This window comes from Rutidosis leptorrhynchoides, chromosome 3, assembly GCF_046630445.1.
Source record: "Rutidosis leptorrhynchoides isolate AG116_Rl617_1_P2 chromosome 3, CSIRO_AGI_Rlap_v1, whole genome shotgun sequence".
Lineage (NCBI taxonomy): Eukaryota > Viridiplantae > Streptophyta > Magnoliopsida > Asterales > Asteraceae > Rutidosis > Rutidosis leptorrhynchoides.
In genome coordinates, this window is record NC_092335.1 from 115605364 (window position 1) to 115621545 (window position 16182).

Consider the following 16182-nt stretch of genomic DNA (forward strand, 5'->3'; position numbering starts at 1 on the left):
TATTTGATCCTTAAATGTTGTTAATTAATAAGTGTAAATATATTAATACAATTAATAATAATGCTAATAATAATATTATTAATATTATTGATAAAGTGACTAATAATAATTAATAACATGATAATATCAATAATGATAATTCTAATAAATTTAATTACTAATATTGATAATAATAATAAAAATAATAATGATCTTATTAGTTATAATTATATTAATATTATTAATGATAATAATAATATTAATTGTAATAATAACATAATCACTTATACATATCAAATTTTATATATATATATATATATATATATATATATATATATATATATATATATATATATATATATACACATATAAATATTTTATTTTAGAAATAATAATATTAATAATATTAATATCAATATTAAAAATAATAATAATGATAGTAATATTAATATAACAATTATATTCAAACTTGTACTTTAATATAATACAATTGATTAATTATATTATATATCCTATGACAACATTTATTAGACATTGAATTTTTATATATTTTATATATATTACAATATAGTACTAATTATTAATATTAATAGGAATCATATATATACATATAGTTTCATAATAATATCATATACATGTTTATATATATATATATATATATATATATATATATATATATATAATCATTTTAATTTTACTTAATTATTCTGTTTATTAATTTTACATTTTTAATCCTAATTAATTAAAGTGTATTTTTATTTATGTAAAGTATTATATATACTCTTACATTTATATTTATAAATATATTTATATATATATTTATATATATATTTACAGACAATAATTCGTGAATCATCGAGAGTAGTCAATGGTTAAATGAATCAATGTAAACAGTTCATAAATTTTGAGACTCGGTTTAATAGACTTACTTATCATGTCGAAACCATATAAAGATTAAGTTTAAATTTGGTCGGAAATTTTCGGGTTGTCACAAACACATCCATAGATATGATTGTTAAGCAACTTAACAATCATATCTAAGCTACATCAAATCATAGACACAATCATTAGGCACGCCTAATTACTATTTCTAAGCTAATCATCAAATCATAGACACCACTACTAGGCAAAGCTAGTAATCGTGTCTAAGCTAATCATCTACTGCACTTAGTCATCACCCTCTTGCACGGATGCAAATTCGAGTGCGCTAAGCCACTCTTGACCCGCCCAAGTTACCCCCTATAAACTCACCTTTTCCAATTGGAGAGTTGCATCCAAGTGTAAATCCTTTCCTTAGTTAGCACCTATCACATATGCTACTTAGAACAATCGTATGCTTATTACTAAGCATTCATTTCAACATCAAGTTAATCCTATATAATGAACTCGTCATAACTCAAACTCATAATGCCTACCCATTTACATCCTCGTTCATAATATTTAGGCTTTATGTCCATTTTCTTTTAACAACCAAGGTTCTTCATTCAAACATTTCATTAAAAACCTTATGTACATAAAACCATTTGCAAGCTCAAAACATACACTTTTTACCAATTACCATATCTACTCGTTTTCAATTCATTCCATATCAACATAATCATACTCTTCACATAACTACTATCAAAGTCTTATTTTTAAATTAATCATCTTATACACATTTAATCATAATACAACTAAAAATTTATTACCACACTTTAACAAAACACAATTTCTCACAATAATCCAAGCTTCATAGTTAAAATTCATTTCTTACACTTACAAAATTTCAAGTCATCATTAAGTATTTACTCCAATTTCGCTTTAACTTCTTTATACTTACATAATTCAACTAGTCTCATTTTTTTTTATTAACCTTTTATTCTAAACACATATTACTTTTTCATTCAAGCATTTAAACAAACACTTGGTGTGCATAAGTTCATATTAACACATTTCATAGTCTAATTAATCATCTTTTCCATAATTCATCATCTTTAAGCTTATAATCATATGCTACAACATCATAAAATCGTATTTATACATAATCATACTATAAACCCATCATAATTCAACATTATACTTCCATTTCTTTCCAAAAAACCACTTTGACATATACCTTAACCCTTGAATTCGTATTTTAGTCCATACAAGCATGAACTACACAATAAATCATGGAATACATATGAACTAAGCATAAACATAGCTTAAATGCAAGTATACAAGTCATACCTTAAATTCTTCCTCAAAAGCTTAACTTGAAATTGAACAAAGAGGATGATGATAGGTCTTTTCCTTGCTTCCACCATGACTAGCATACTCCTAATTGCTTATATTCGGGTTGCATGAGACTAAATCACCCAAATCTTGAAACCCTATATCATCTTGTTCATCAACCTCGTTCTTACCTTCTGCTCTATAGTTTTTTTTTTTTTTTTTTTACTTCTCACATGAGCTAGAAGCTTCAACTACCTAATTTATGTATATTAACTTTCACAAGTTAGCAACATAGGTCCCTCCCCATCACTACTTAGCTTAAGTGGTCCTTCTCTCTAACTAACCATCAACATACATGACTTTGCAAGACTAGTCCTTTTAACAATATACATAACTTAGAATTTTGGGATGTCAAAGTGTCGGTTTATAACATTGTTGCAGCACTAATTCTTTCAGAAGCGAATGCTATGGAATATTCCATTCTTGTAGCAGCCACAGCTTCGGATCCTGCTCCTCTGCAATTTCTGGCCCCATATTCTGGCTGTGCCATGGGGGAATATTTCCGCGATAATGGAATGCACACATTAATAATCTATGATGATCTTAGTAAACAGGCAGTGGCATATCGACAAGACCAAAATACGAAGTTCTCTTTTCGTTCTCTTCTTTCTTTTTTATTTTGACTTGGTTGGCAGGGTCAGGGCCTGATCAAGTTACAACCTAAGATCTATGACCATATTATGTTAACTGTTCGTTTAGGAGTAGAGGATGAGGGGCAGAAGCGCTCCAGACTCCAACTCGGTTTTCAAGGTGAAAGAAAGAGCCGTACAGGTACAAGCGTGGCCACTAAACTCCTCAAGTGCACTTTTTGGGAGGTTTTGAAATACGCTCAACGAAGGCGAGGGGTCTTCAACATCTATCTTAATTCTAAATATATCTTTGTCACTCATTATATATAATTAAATCTTCTAACATTCTCACATTATAAACGAACGGTTATAATTTCACTATTATAAAGGTGTGTGTATATGCTTAAATGTATACATTACCATTCCTTAGTTAATTTTTCTTTGGAATAATTTGGATCATAAATCATAAAGATGTGGTTACAACTTGCAACTTGCTCCTAAAAGCCAAAATACTTTTTTAAAATATGTATCTTGGTCACTTAACTATTGTGTGTACTTGTTTGCAAGTCTTTCAACTTCGTTTCGATGTTCCAATCATACGAAAAGACAGACTAATTTTATTTGGGATGTTGATTTGCACGTGCGTGATCATGTCCACACCGTTTAATACCAACTACGCAACCAATGAACTAAAGATACAAGAACAAATTAATAGTTAAATACACAAAAAAGGAAGTTTCATTCATTTCTAATTTTCATTCATTTCTAATTACTACGGTTCTTCTATATGTTACAATTATAAAAAATGGATATCAAGAAATTACTCAATAAGTTGTTGTGAGTAAATCGTGGAATCTACTCAAACAAATCCACTTAGATTTATATCAATTGTGTGGTAACTAGATCATTAGATCTATTTTAATTTAATCTTGTTATTTAAAAAAGAAATAATTCAAAAAATCTAGCCTTAATGGTTAGTATTTGAAATTAAGAATTAAAAATATTCATTAAATCATCAAATTAAAGTAAATTAAGGACCTAGAAACTTTCATATCACATATAATTTCATGTCATAACTTATAATAATAACAATAATCAATCTCACGTATATAATTTATGAAAGGGATGTAAATAATTCTTCATCTACTCTAGAATAAAAGATAAGTAATTGTCATATCTTACAGAAAATAATATATACATTAAATTGTAACAGTCAAAACTCACAAACTGATTACCTCTAATTTGTTATTATCTGCTAATTAGAAACGTCATGGTGTACATGGTTTCTTAGAAGTAGTTTGCGTGGTTCGGGTTGTGTAAAGGTGTGGTGAGTTTACCGTTGATTTTGGATATTCGTTGTGGATGAAGTCTAGTTAGGTGATGTTTGGACTTTCTGGTTCTAAACCGATATGTTTCATGTTTAGCTTGTTCAATAGTTGTTTTATCAATCATTCTTTGTTTGTTTCCTTTGCACTTTTTTTTCCGTTGTTTGTTGTTGTATTTTGTGAATAATTTTATGGCAAATTAATTATGTTTGTGTAATAAAGTCCACACCATATTATTATTATTATTATTATTGTACTGTCTAATACACAAACATGGTGAATAGTAATTAAGGGCATTTTCGTCCTTTCACCTTTTTTAATTTTAATTATATTTCACTTCACCAACAACACCCCCACACTTTTTCAAATATTCAAATCGACCCCCCAAACAGGGGGGTAAAGTGTCAAATAACTATTTTCATAAAAAATCTTAAACAAACTCCACCCAAATATTCAACGGGTCATATCTTCTCGCTCGCAACGAGTTAAATTTTTCCAACACCATCGTTAAACTCGAAATAGTTTTAGGAACACAATGTCACTAACTATAAGCAAAAGGGACGCTTTTTAAAAAACGCTAAATATTTGGGGTACTTTTCATACACATTGATTTTGCGTTAAATTTTTAAAAGTCGATAATTACATAGCTAAACGCGGAGATGGACATATATTATTAATTTAAAATAACATTTAAATATTTCACGGGTTATACCTTTTAGTTCGACTCGAGTTGCGCTTCAACGACATCATTCTTTAGCCACGAAATAATTTTACAAACTAAACGCAATAAAATACATTGAAAACCGAACCTCCAGCATGAAGCGAGGGTTCAACAACTAGTTATATATCTATCTATATCTATATCTATATCTATAATACTTATATTATACTGATCTTTTTGATTTAGTTTCATATATTTTTTTTTTTAATCACAAAATCTTACCTCAATGATTGAAATTTAAATTAAAAAAAATCGTTAAGTGGATAGAGATATACATACATTACAATGATACATTATTATTCACAATTCTGATATTTACACACAAACTGTGGGCCCAACTAACTTCCCTGATCTCCCAACCCCCAAATTCAATCTTCTTTCTTTTCTACTCTCATGGAGTCTTCTCCTCCTTCAGATGAATCTTTGGATCCTCCTCCAGATACTACAACTGCTTTTGCCTTAAATCATCGTATCATCTGTACATATACATACAACTTCTATCTCTATAACTAACTTCCTTATTTTACTACTCCGTTAAACCCTTGAATTTACTGTTTTTTACAATAATCTAGGGTTTGTTCATCCATATACTAATAACCTTCCGTTACGTACGTCTATTCATTTACTTTATTTCATCACTTTGTTTGATTTTAGGTTATAATCAGTTTATGCGAATGATTGATCTGTTGTTTTATTAACAGAAAATTTGTGATTATGGCGAGTAATCCACACTCCGAACCTGCAAAAATGGAACAAATAATAACTGAATTCTTTGCTAAAAGCTTACATATAATACTTGAATCTAGATGTCCTTTTGTGTCTTCTAGGAATTTTAGCGGTGAGCAAATGTTGCATTCACCGTCTTCATCAGCTTCATCGTCTTCTAGTATGAGATCTAGAGATAAGTGGTTCAATTTAGCCCTAAGAGACTGCCCTGCCGCCCTCGAAAACATCGATTTCTGGCGGCAGAGTAATCTCGAACCGATGGTTGTTGATGTTGTGCTAGTTCAGAGACCTGTTAATTGGGAATACATGACTGGTTCACCTAGATTACCACTTGAACGAAACTTATCGGCTAAAGAGCGGTTTCCGATTGTGTGGAAATCAGATTCTGATGAGTTTAATTGTGATGGAACAAGTGAGAAAGTTATTGAGAGATGGATTGTGCAGTATGAAAGTAGGAAAGGTTGTAAGGAAGGATCTACAGGGAGTAAAAGGTCTAGTTCAACGAGCTCGCATTCATTGTACAAGAAATCAATTTTACTGTTAAGGTCGTTGTATGTTACCGTTAGGCTTTTGCCTGCTTACAAAATTTTTCGTGAGATAAACTCGTCAGGGCAGATTCGAACATTTAGTTTAATTCACAGGGTGTCATCTCATGTTGAGCCACTTTTACGTAGGGACGAGGCTGAAATGCAGCCATATATGTTCACACCTGTGGATACCTCATGTGGTAAGATTTGCATTTCATTAATGTATCTTCCATCAATTTCAGACACAACTTCCGAGTCATCGACACCAATGTCCCCACAGTTTATACCAGATTACGTTGGTAGTCCTTTAGCTGATCCGTTAAAACGATTACCATCAGTTCCAATGCCACAATATTCGCCATCTACATCACCGTTTGGACGACGTCATAGTTGGAGTTATGATGTCAGCAGGGCGTCTCCACCTTCGGCTTTGCCTTCTCCTTCGCCTACGTATTCAGAGTCGCGTACTTTGCACTCGAAATTTGGTAGTCAGCGTCCACCTATTAGTTCACGTTACTCGCCATTAGAACCGGCTCAAGTTCATGCTAAAGATATGGGTTATGATGAGTATTTGTCTTCCCCTAACTTTTCACCATCTCCATCGCCTTCACCACCTGTTGGAAACAATATGTTGAAGGTTCTGTTACGGTCTGATAGTGCTCCTGTTCATATACCTGCATCTAGGCTTGGGGATGTGCCTTTATCTTCAAATAAGACAATTTTACCGTATTCGTCTCCTTATAAAAGTACAAGACGTAGTCTTTCTTTAGTTGAGAGAAACCCGGATATGCCTCCGACTGCTGCTAGTTCTGGGAAGGTAGTTTAGTAATCTATTTCTTGATTCGATACCAAAATATTTATGGTTGTGTAATTCTGTTTGTCATGATGTTACTTTCTACTGTGGATAATCAGTTTCACACCTGCTGCATCAACGCTCTTTATTTAAGAATTGTAAAGATGCTTTATTTAACCCTGTTTGCTCACATTTTCATTGTTGCTGATACTATAAATAATCTTTTCCACCATCCTAATTGTTAAATCCACCAAAAATATGCATTCACAAGTTGCACTGTACAACATGTTAATGCATGTTTTTGGTGGATTCATTAATTTGGATGGTGGATATATCACTACCCTATTCTAACTGCGTACAACAATGGTTTATGAAATGCTATGACAAGTGTTTTACAATGACTTGTTTTACAGTTGATAAAGATATATTTTTTATAGTTCAAACTCAAATGCTTCATTAAAATATAAGAATGCTTATTACCTGTTTTATAACATGCTGATAACAAGATGGTGATTATGTATTGTCACACAATCAGTTTCATGTGTACATGCAAAATTTCAAATGCATGTCATTAAGTTAGTTGTCTAGGCCACATATATAGGAGCTTGGTAAATGAAGGATATTTCGTTGTTCAAGCCTTATCTTTTTTTAATTGGTTATCTTAATAATCTGTAACGATATTATGTATCAGAAGGGCTTACTATGTTTTTTACTTGGTATAGTTGATATCCCTGCGTGAAGAAGATATTCCAAGGCCATCTGCTATGAAGATTTCGTCCAACAGCCCTCCACTTAAATCTTCTCCTAGAAGCTTTAGTAGGCCATCGTTTGAAGATAGTTATGATGACTCTGATTTTTCAGGTCCCTTCGTAGTGGATTACGACGACATGATAGATCATGGTAGCAGGTATGTAGGCACAACATTATCAACTACTCTGTACTTGATTTGTGAAATTTTCTTGTTATCTATTTTGGTCTACAATTAAAGTATTACTGCGAAAATTAGTGAAAGCATGAGCTTTTGAATGCTTGATGACCTCCGAAAGTGTGTTGATTGAGTGATATGGTGATGCTTAGGTTGACTAATTAGTGAGCGACCTAATACTTGATATAAGCTCTAAAAACGAGTTACGTTTAGCTTAGTTTGATTAACTTTTTTAATTAATATATGTGATGCTGCTGGGGCTTAGTTGGCTGGTTTTTTATTGTAGTGCAAGAAATAAGGTTTTCTAGGTGTGAGCTGAAGAAAATTTCTTAGTTTTTGTGTGTCATATTGCTGCTCAAATCCGTAGAATAAATTGATAACAGATAACGACTATTACGCTTATGCTTTATAAATGAATGTTTGGTTCCTTTATTAATTATTATACAAGGAGTTACTAGGTATACAAGTTTAATTGCTATTGTGGGTCTTGAATTTACTTGGCCATGCTTTTTCTCTGATACCAATCTTAAGTTGTGCTTACAGAAGGGACCCAAGTTCCTTATTTGACATAGTGATATTGCTGCTGATTTTGCTCTGCAATATCTTTTGTTCTGTTCATTGTATTCTCTTACATGAAAACATTAATGTTACAACTAAATTTAATCTAGTGAAAAGCTGCAAAATTGGAAAGCTATGTTATGTTGCTTGTCACATTTTTTGTTTCATCTTACTTGAGTAAGAAAGTACTATTAACTTCAGTTGAATATTGATTATATGGTTCTCTTGCTTAAACTATTCTTTATCTCAACTGAATTGTTGTATCTTTATTAAGAATGCCCATGCAGGTCATTAAAATTATTCATTCTATGCCTACTTCACATACTTTTTTATTATGAAATAAGACATGTAATAATTTTGACACTATGGTTTTGCAGACCTGGTTCATCTGATCGATTAGGAAATCTAGGCACACCTCATGAACACCTAGGACCATTTACACCAAGAAAATCACAAGACGCTGCAGTCGGTGCTCTTATTCAGATGCTGAAAAAAGCTCCACCTCTTACACAACAATTGAATCAGTCACAAACCGTGGTTAAACCCTCGAGACCTGAAAGTGCATTCAAGCAAATTCAAAACTTGCCTCTTGTTGAAGCTGCTGCTGCTTCCTCAAACATGGTGTCTTCAAGAGTTTCTGGTATCAAGACCACTTCTGATGCATTAGAGGAGCTGAAAGTGTACACTGACATGAGACAATTGTTGTTGAAGAGATCGGATAAGTCTTAGAACCGAGGTTTGGAGATCGGGTTTGGTTTTTAGTTTCGGGCTTGATTATGTTTACAAGTTCGCTTATGATTATTCGTTTTGTTACGTCAGTGTTGTTTCTGTACATATTTGAAATGTTGGTACATATCCTAGTAGTTTTGATACAACCTGTGAATTTGGTTTATGGAATGATGCACACCATCATGTATGATGTACGTGTGGTGATTCTGCTCTATTATGGGTTCTGGTTAGGAACACATGAAATATAATCTGGACATATATACTTGCACATATTATCAACTGTAACACTATTCAGCTATTCTGTTACTTTTCATATTTGAGTTTTATCAATTGTTTTGTGGTCAATTTCAGATGTTAAAGCTTCTTTTTTTTTAAAGGCTGGTATTTGGAATCACTGACTGGAAATAACCAACCCACCCGATCATTTTCCATGCATACACGCGCTTTCGGGCGAAGACCCGAACCACATTACAGGACCCAATCCTTAAACCATCCCGAGGGGCAGGTGGAGCGGGCTGAAATCATGGAATGCGGGCCGGTAAAACCTCCTTAGGGTCACTCAATAAATCGGGTAAATACCCTGGAATGTTTTAACGCTTCTATATCCGAATTTTACAAAGTAACGCCTGAATCTCCTTTTCAAAGGTCACATTTTTCTACATCATGTCTACTTATATAAACGATAATCCATGAAATGCCTCAAACTAAGAGATGAACTATGATGATATGGTAACTAAAGCTTTGCATAAGAATTGAGAATGCTCAAAATTTGAACCGTGGAGCTCAGAACTTCAACAGTTCCATAAACATATTCAGTAACTAACTTTCATCCATTAATGATAGATGGAAAGGTTTTATGATTCCCTACTATCCAAAACCCAAGCGGATCGCTGAATGCCTGCATTGCAAACTCAGCAGATTGTATAGAAACACACTTTAGAGGTCATATCGCCCAATATTTTGTCAAATTCTTAAGCCCCAACTTATAGATTATAGATTATAGACCAAAGACCATTTCCTACAAGCCCGTTGTTGGATGAATGTTGTGGCTCCAAATACAACGCCCACAACACCCCTTATGGGGGCGTCATAGAGCAAGAAAATAGAGGGCGTGGTGCTTATTTCAAAGGGGAAGACCACTTTTAAATGATTTTTGACTATTAATTTCATCTCTCATTTTTTTACTTATCAATCATATTTTATCAAATCACCCACAACATTTTACAACCCTCTTTCACAAGCTTACCCATTGCTACCATCATTCTCACAACATTGCCGCATCACACAATAAGTCTGCAAAATTTCTCACGGATGATATGATGATATTAACTGCATATCATATTTGTAATCACATCATATACAATAATTAATCACAACAATTAACCACTCATATTATTATTATTATACAAATTAAAATGGTGAATAACTAAAACTAATTGCACCGTCTCCATTAACTAGTAAAAATAGTGAATGGATAACGCCATTTAGAATATTTAACAATAACAATTTCTATAAATAAAAAAAACTAAGCAAAAAAATAGTGACTATCACCCAATGCGTATTTGGTGACTGCAATCCGTATTTGGCGTTAATAAACACATCAAATTCAGTCAATGAAATAGAGCAACAGAGACCCATTGTTGGTCATAGATGATTTATAATAGCAAAATACAAATACAGCAACGGCGAAAGTCTAATTGCCAGATAAGGATTTAGCAAATTTAGCAAATGAACAAACTAACATGATCCACCAAACGCACACCACCACAAATAAGCAAGTAACGGATGTTAACCAAAACGATTAAGTTTACAAGCTGAATTCACTTCAAAACGATTATTATTGTTGTCATCGTTGCATGTAGCTAAAAAAAGGGTATTAAGCAGCAGCAGGTTGCGAAGTTTGCGATTCTTGTAGCTTCTTCCACTGATCAGGAGTCATAGCTTTGGTGATGGAGAGAGCATGAATGTCTTTCATTTCGTTTGCAAGTGCTCCGTTCACCATTCGATGCCTTTCCAATAATCTTTTTCCTTCAAATTGTTCTGTAACTATCTCAACCTGGAAACATGCACCACACCTATACAACAAACAACACAACCATTAAAAAACACAAATTGAAAAAGTGTGATCCACTTGACTGGTTTTTGATAGAATCATAGAAAACTTACCCTCCAGATGTATCAATGACTTCCTGAAAATAAAAATGTCAAAATATTAATAAAAGGAAGTAGCAAACTGTTCGTAGGTTGAATATATTATAAAGCAACAATACGTAGAGTACAGTTAAACCCTAACGGACCTTAATAGGACAATTGAGTTTACATTATTCAACATAAAAATGTAGCGATATACATTTGGATGTCATTATCATCAATGATTTGAAGGTTACCGTACCATTTGTTAACGCATGAAACTAATTCTAATTGACAACACCGAGAGCTATCATTGACAAAAGTTATAAGGATTTTCCGTCTAGGTTAACCGGAAGGGCGAGTAAACCGACCCATACTCTAATGTACACGACCGAGTCTGTGGCCATATCCAACCCATCCCTGGCCACCACAAGATTCGAATCTGAGACCTTTTGCAAGGGTATCATTCACGAAAAACTTAACATAAAATACAACTTTTGACAATACGGTGCGTATAAAATGTAATCGTCCTCAAATAAGAAATCGAATCCCCCAAATACGTATTGGTTTATACCAGTTCAGTAAGCTTATAAAAGTTGGCTTAAGCTAATGGGCTTATTTCTTCCAAAGAAGGCTCAAATAACTAAATAAACTTACCAAAATAATTCAAATAAGCTTGTTTACATATATAAGCTTAAGCCATAAACCTATCAAATAAGCTAATCAAAAGACTCAACTTGTTTATAATCATTCATTATTATCTATAACACCTACGTAGTAATAATCTTGTATACACACCTAGAGACTAAAATTGTTAAAAATTGGTATTTTGTATTGATGAGATTTTGGTTAATATGACGCTAAACCCTAATCACGATTTAAGGCACAAATATGACTTAATTTATGAAAGAATGTACAGTATATATTTTGGTTAACCAAAGTATTTACAATTGTAAGAATTATATGAGGCTCCAGATCAAACTTACAACTACAACTATGAAAGATAGGGATCTGAGTGGATATTTTAAGCACACATGATAAGCAGTTTATTGAAACAAAAATAACATGATGTTCAAATTCGATAGAACAAGATGATACTCATATGGTGTATATGCATATATTATTTTTATATACTTACAATATGAGAAGGAGATAACTTTGACCTAAGCGCTGACTCAACTTGATCCTTTGAAACCCCCATAACTCTCTCCGATTACAATTACTTCAAACTTGTTCACCACCAGATTCTATGGAAGCTCCCCCAGGCGTCTTACTTACGCGGTGATCTATTTATTTGTTTTTATTTATATTCAGCCATTATTTATAGACTCCGTATTTATATATATATATTATTATTTATTTATATTTATATATATATAAATTGTGGTAAATGGTGTAAACCTATGATTGGTTGACACATCCGTTAATAGTAATTTTTTTTCCTTCAAAACATGATTCCCCAAATCATTAACCCAATACCATCCGGATCCCCTGACCCGCTCCACCAACCCTACCCGAATACCTGCTACTGTAGCTACAATACCTTTTTTTTCTTTTTTCTTTTTTCTTTCTTTTTTCGAAACCAACTCGCAGCGAAAACGCGGGCCAAAAAACTAGTTAATATTAATTGTGGAGAATGGTGTCAAGATTTGATTTACCCTCAAACCCAAAAACCACTATTAACGCGCTACAGTACTGTAGCGATTTTCTTTTCTTTTTTCCCCTAGCTTTCTGAAGTATTCTTCCTTCTTCCTAGCCTTCTTCCTTCCCATCTCTCTCATGGGCTTCACCGCTTAAAAAATTTAGGCGCCTTCGTCATTTTCGCGATGGTCGACACCTATCCTTGCTCCAACTAAAAGACAGCTTCCACCTCCAACTCCTCATCTCATAGGTTGTTTCTTGCTTTTCAACCATTCATCGTCAAAAAAAAAAAAAAAAATCAATTTGGGGTAGAAATTAGGGTTTCTTCCTGTACCGCATCACCCATTGATGTGGCTCCCTTTGCTGCAGTAGGCATAAATTATTTCGGGTTATTTGCCCCTCTCATCCGTTAATTGTTCAGATTGGGAAAAAATTGGGGTTTTTATGTCCACCGTCGTCGCTATCTCCGTCGTTGGGTTGATGGTAATCTTCCTCTAACTTTATTCATGCTAATAATTAGCTACTGAATTCTAATCGATTGATTGGTTATTTGATTTTTACATTGAAATACATTAAATAATCGTTATTTTTTCCCATTTTACTTGATGTATATTTGGTTGTCATGTTTGTGGTTGATGGTGTTTGGTTTGTGTTTTATAGTGGGTTATATACAGAATGTGAAAACAATGACTGCATTTTCATCCTTTGCAACCGTTTTTTTTTCAAGTAACGGTCTCATATTGAAATTTTTGCCTTTTAGTTCTTCGGTTGCCTCTATTGACTGATTTTCATCGCTGTAGTACACATTTGCCCTGTTAGACAAAATCGTAAATAAATTCGAATAATTCGAGCATCCAGTTTTGAATTAATACAAGTGGGGGAATGTTCCTTCATCAATATTCTAGTATGGCCTAATTAAACTACAAGTGTAGTGTTTGTGGACAGCTACTACAAACTGATGAGAAAAATGACAATGAATATTCATGTTCGTGTCATACAATGTAAATCACATTATAATAATACAATGTTATAATCTATTCTAAAATTTAGAACAGGTATACGTAGCATACTTTTATTTTAAAGTGCCAAAAGTTGACTTGCCGTTTTTCGACTTGGCTGCCACAACACCCACTTAGGCAGCCGTCCACGGACATGGTAGTCGCTCCATTGCCAAAGCCACAGGCAACACTCTAATTGAGTTTTCATTTACATCGGCAACTATTTTTGATGTTGTTTACATCTTACATTTGGGTAGCAAAAAGGCCAACCAGTACAACTCCACATGCATACTCCTGCAGCCGTCCACAGCTTGCATTTGGGTAGGTTTTATGTGAATATTCATTCGTTTTTGCATTTGTATATTTTCTTAGTTTATTGGTTTTGTTGGTTAAAATTTTTGCTGACCAATTTTGTTTTGACTCATAGTTTAACACTTTCATAGGTAGATTTCTTTTATCATTATAATTCTTATTTAAGCAGATTAATTAAGTCAAGAACATGTAAAAAAGGCATATGATTTTAGATGTATAAAGTTACCTTATAACTCTAAATTATTGTACTAAATGCAGGTATATGATGGTTGTGGGGTTGACAATTGTTGGTTCTGCTGAATGACTTCACATCGTTTCGAACAGCTTCGTTACCATCTTCGGACATGGTTGCCGCTACGTGTAGCTAGGCTGCAGTCCTCGGACATGGCAGCGTCTTTGTTTGTACAGAGTTGAAGTAAATCATGAAGCTACTTACAACTCCCATTAAGAATGAATCAGGTTCTTAATAAGAACGTTTAATAAAGTAGGCTATGATGATAAAAATGGGGAGTTGGGTCGAGCACCGAGAAAAAAATCCTTCGTATCTTGGCTAGGAAATTCGTAGATTTCAGCCATGACGATTGATGTTCTCTTGCTTGATTTTGTACATATATCTGAGCCATTTTTCTCTCCTTTTCTTCCTTTGCAAATTTTTGTTACATCGTGTTCTTTCACCGGTATGCAAACAAACCACGAGAATATTTCTATATCTCAAATATATAAATAAAAGCAAACGTGAGACTTTTGAGGTCAAACTTAGTGATGTGTTGGTGGTTTTGAAAAGGAGACTGATGTTTTGGTTTAACTAGATCTATCTTTTGCTCCTGTTCAAAAGTAAGGTTTTGTACATTTTAAGCATAAACTTTCACTTTTAACAGTTTTTAGGTTAACTTTTTGTAATTTCTACAGATCTTCGTGTTCTGTTTATATGATGATTTATTTGTATGATCATATATTAGGGACCTTATATTAATGAGTATAACATCACAGCTGTTGATTTGGATTTGGCACCAAATGTCACGACCCGGAAAATTTTGACTAATTTTGAACCAAACTCTTGATACGATTTCATATTTTTGACATGATAAGAAAAATCTGTTAGGATGAGTTTCAAAATTTATCTATTTATTATGTATATTCATTTACCTTTTGACTAATCCCGATGATTCACGAACCATTATTTGGAAATGGGTATATATATAAATGTATGTCTATGTGTATATATAACTTAAAACAATAATAACTATAATACGAATTATTATTATAACTAAATAATTAAAAAAAAAATACGTTGTAATGAAAACTATTATTATATGTATATATATATATTAATATATTAAATTTAAATGTTTAATATATTTAACTAATATATTTATTTACGAAGTAAAATTTGTTATTTATGAATGTTCTTCTATATTTAAAGTATACATTAAATAAAAATGATTTCGAGTCTAAAATGTACACGTTTGGAACACCCGTTGACGTTTCGTTAATTTTAATATAAACCTAATATATATCTATGAGGACTTAAATAAAAGTTGGTCCGCATATTGATTAAAGAGATTATGGGCTCGATAAAATATTTTTACCCCTTTTATTTTAAGTTTTAGTACTCCGTACACGTTAATTGAAACAGAAAATAAATAATTAGTGAACCTTTTTGATCAGTTTTCACACAGTTAATGAGTGAAATAATTAAATACATTTAATCTAAAAATTTGGGGTTTTTCGGAAGACTTTTAAACGTCAACTGTTTAGCAATGTACACAATACCCTTTTCGAAAGTACAATGTCTGCAGACTCTTCCCACTTCACACGTTTTTGGAATTGTTTAGGTTACTGTTGCTGCCTTGTGATTTCTCTTACATTATTAATCTATCCCTATCCCTTTTACATATACATTACATATACATAACAATACATATACATATAGATATTTAAGGATAACCCACCCACACTAAACTTGTGTTCTTCTTCCTCTTTCAACCAACACCAT

At 32.6% G+C, this 16182-nt stretch overlaps 2 protein-coding genes across 2 annotated transcripts; one reads left to right on the forward strand and one right to left on the reverse strand.

The window, feature by feature from the left end:
• Nucleotides 1-5141: 5141 nt before the first annotated feature.
• LOC139896691 (autophagy-related protein 13b) lies at nucleotides 5142-9319 on the forward strand. The gene is made up of 4 exons (XM_071879325.1): nucleotides 5142-5455; nucleotides 5549-6917; nucleotides 7616-7800; nucleotides 8754-9319. The coding sequence occupies exons 2-4, from the start codon at nucleotides 5562-5564 to the stop codon at nucleotides 9103-9105; spliced, it is 1893 nt and encodes a 630-aa protein (XP_071735426.1). The 5' UTR covers nucleotides 5142-5455; nucleotides 5549-5561; the 3' UTR covers nucleotides 9106-9319.
• Nucleotides 9320-10724: 1405 nt separating this feature from the next.
• LOC139896692 (protein BOLA2-like) lies at nucleotides 10725-12525 on the reverse strand. The gene is made up of 3 exons (XM_071879326.1): nucleotides 12374-12525; nucleotides 11272-11294; nucleotides 10725-11180 (listed from the first exon to the last, which is right to left on the reverse strand). Exons 1-3 carry the CDS (start codon nucleotides 12434-12436, stop codon nucleotides 10982-10984), a joined length of 285 nt encoding a protein of 94 aa, XP_071735427.1. The 5' UTR covers nucleotides 12437-12525; the 3' UTR covers nucleotides 10725-10981.
• Between the last annotated feature and the right edge of the window lie 3657 nt (nucleotides 12526-16182).

Excerpts from the sequence above, each read along its gene's own strand:
- LOC139896691 (XM_071879325.1), top strand. The coding sequence starts at position 5,562 with ATGGCGAGTAATCCACACTCCGAACCTGCAAAAATGGAACAAATAATA. Across the intron at positions 6,918-7,615 it reads CTGCTGCTAGTTCTGGGAAG|TTGATATCCCTGCGTGAAGA; the intron begins GTAGTTTAGTAA and ends TACTTGGTATAG. Across the intron at positions 7,801-8,753 it reads ATGATAGATCATGGTAGCAG|ACCTGGTTCATCTGATCGAT; the intron begins GTATGTAGGCAC and ends ATGGTTTTGCAG.
- LOC139896692 (XM_071879326.1), bottom strand. The coding sequence starts at position 12,436 with ATGGGGGTTTCAAAGGATCAAGTTGAGTCAGCGCTTAGGTCAAAGTTA. Across the intron at positions 11,295-12,373 it reads AGTTATCTCCTTCTCATATT|GAAGTCATTGATACATCTGG; the intron begins GTAAGTATATAA and ends TTTTATTTTCAG. Across the intron at positions 11,181-11,271 it reads GTCATTGATACATCTGGAGG|GTGTGGTGCATGTTTCCAGG; the intron begins GTAAGTTTTCTA and ends TTTGTTGTATAG.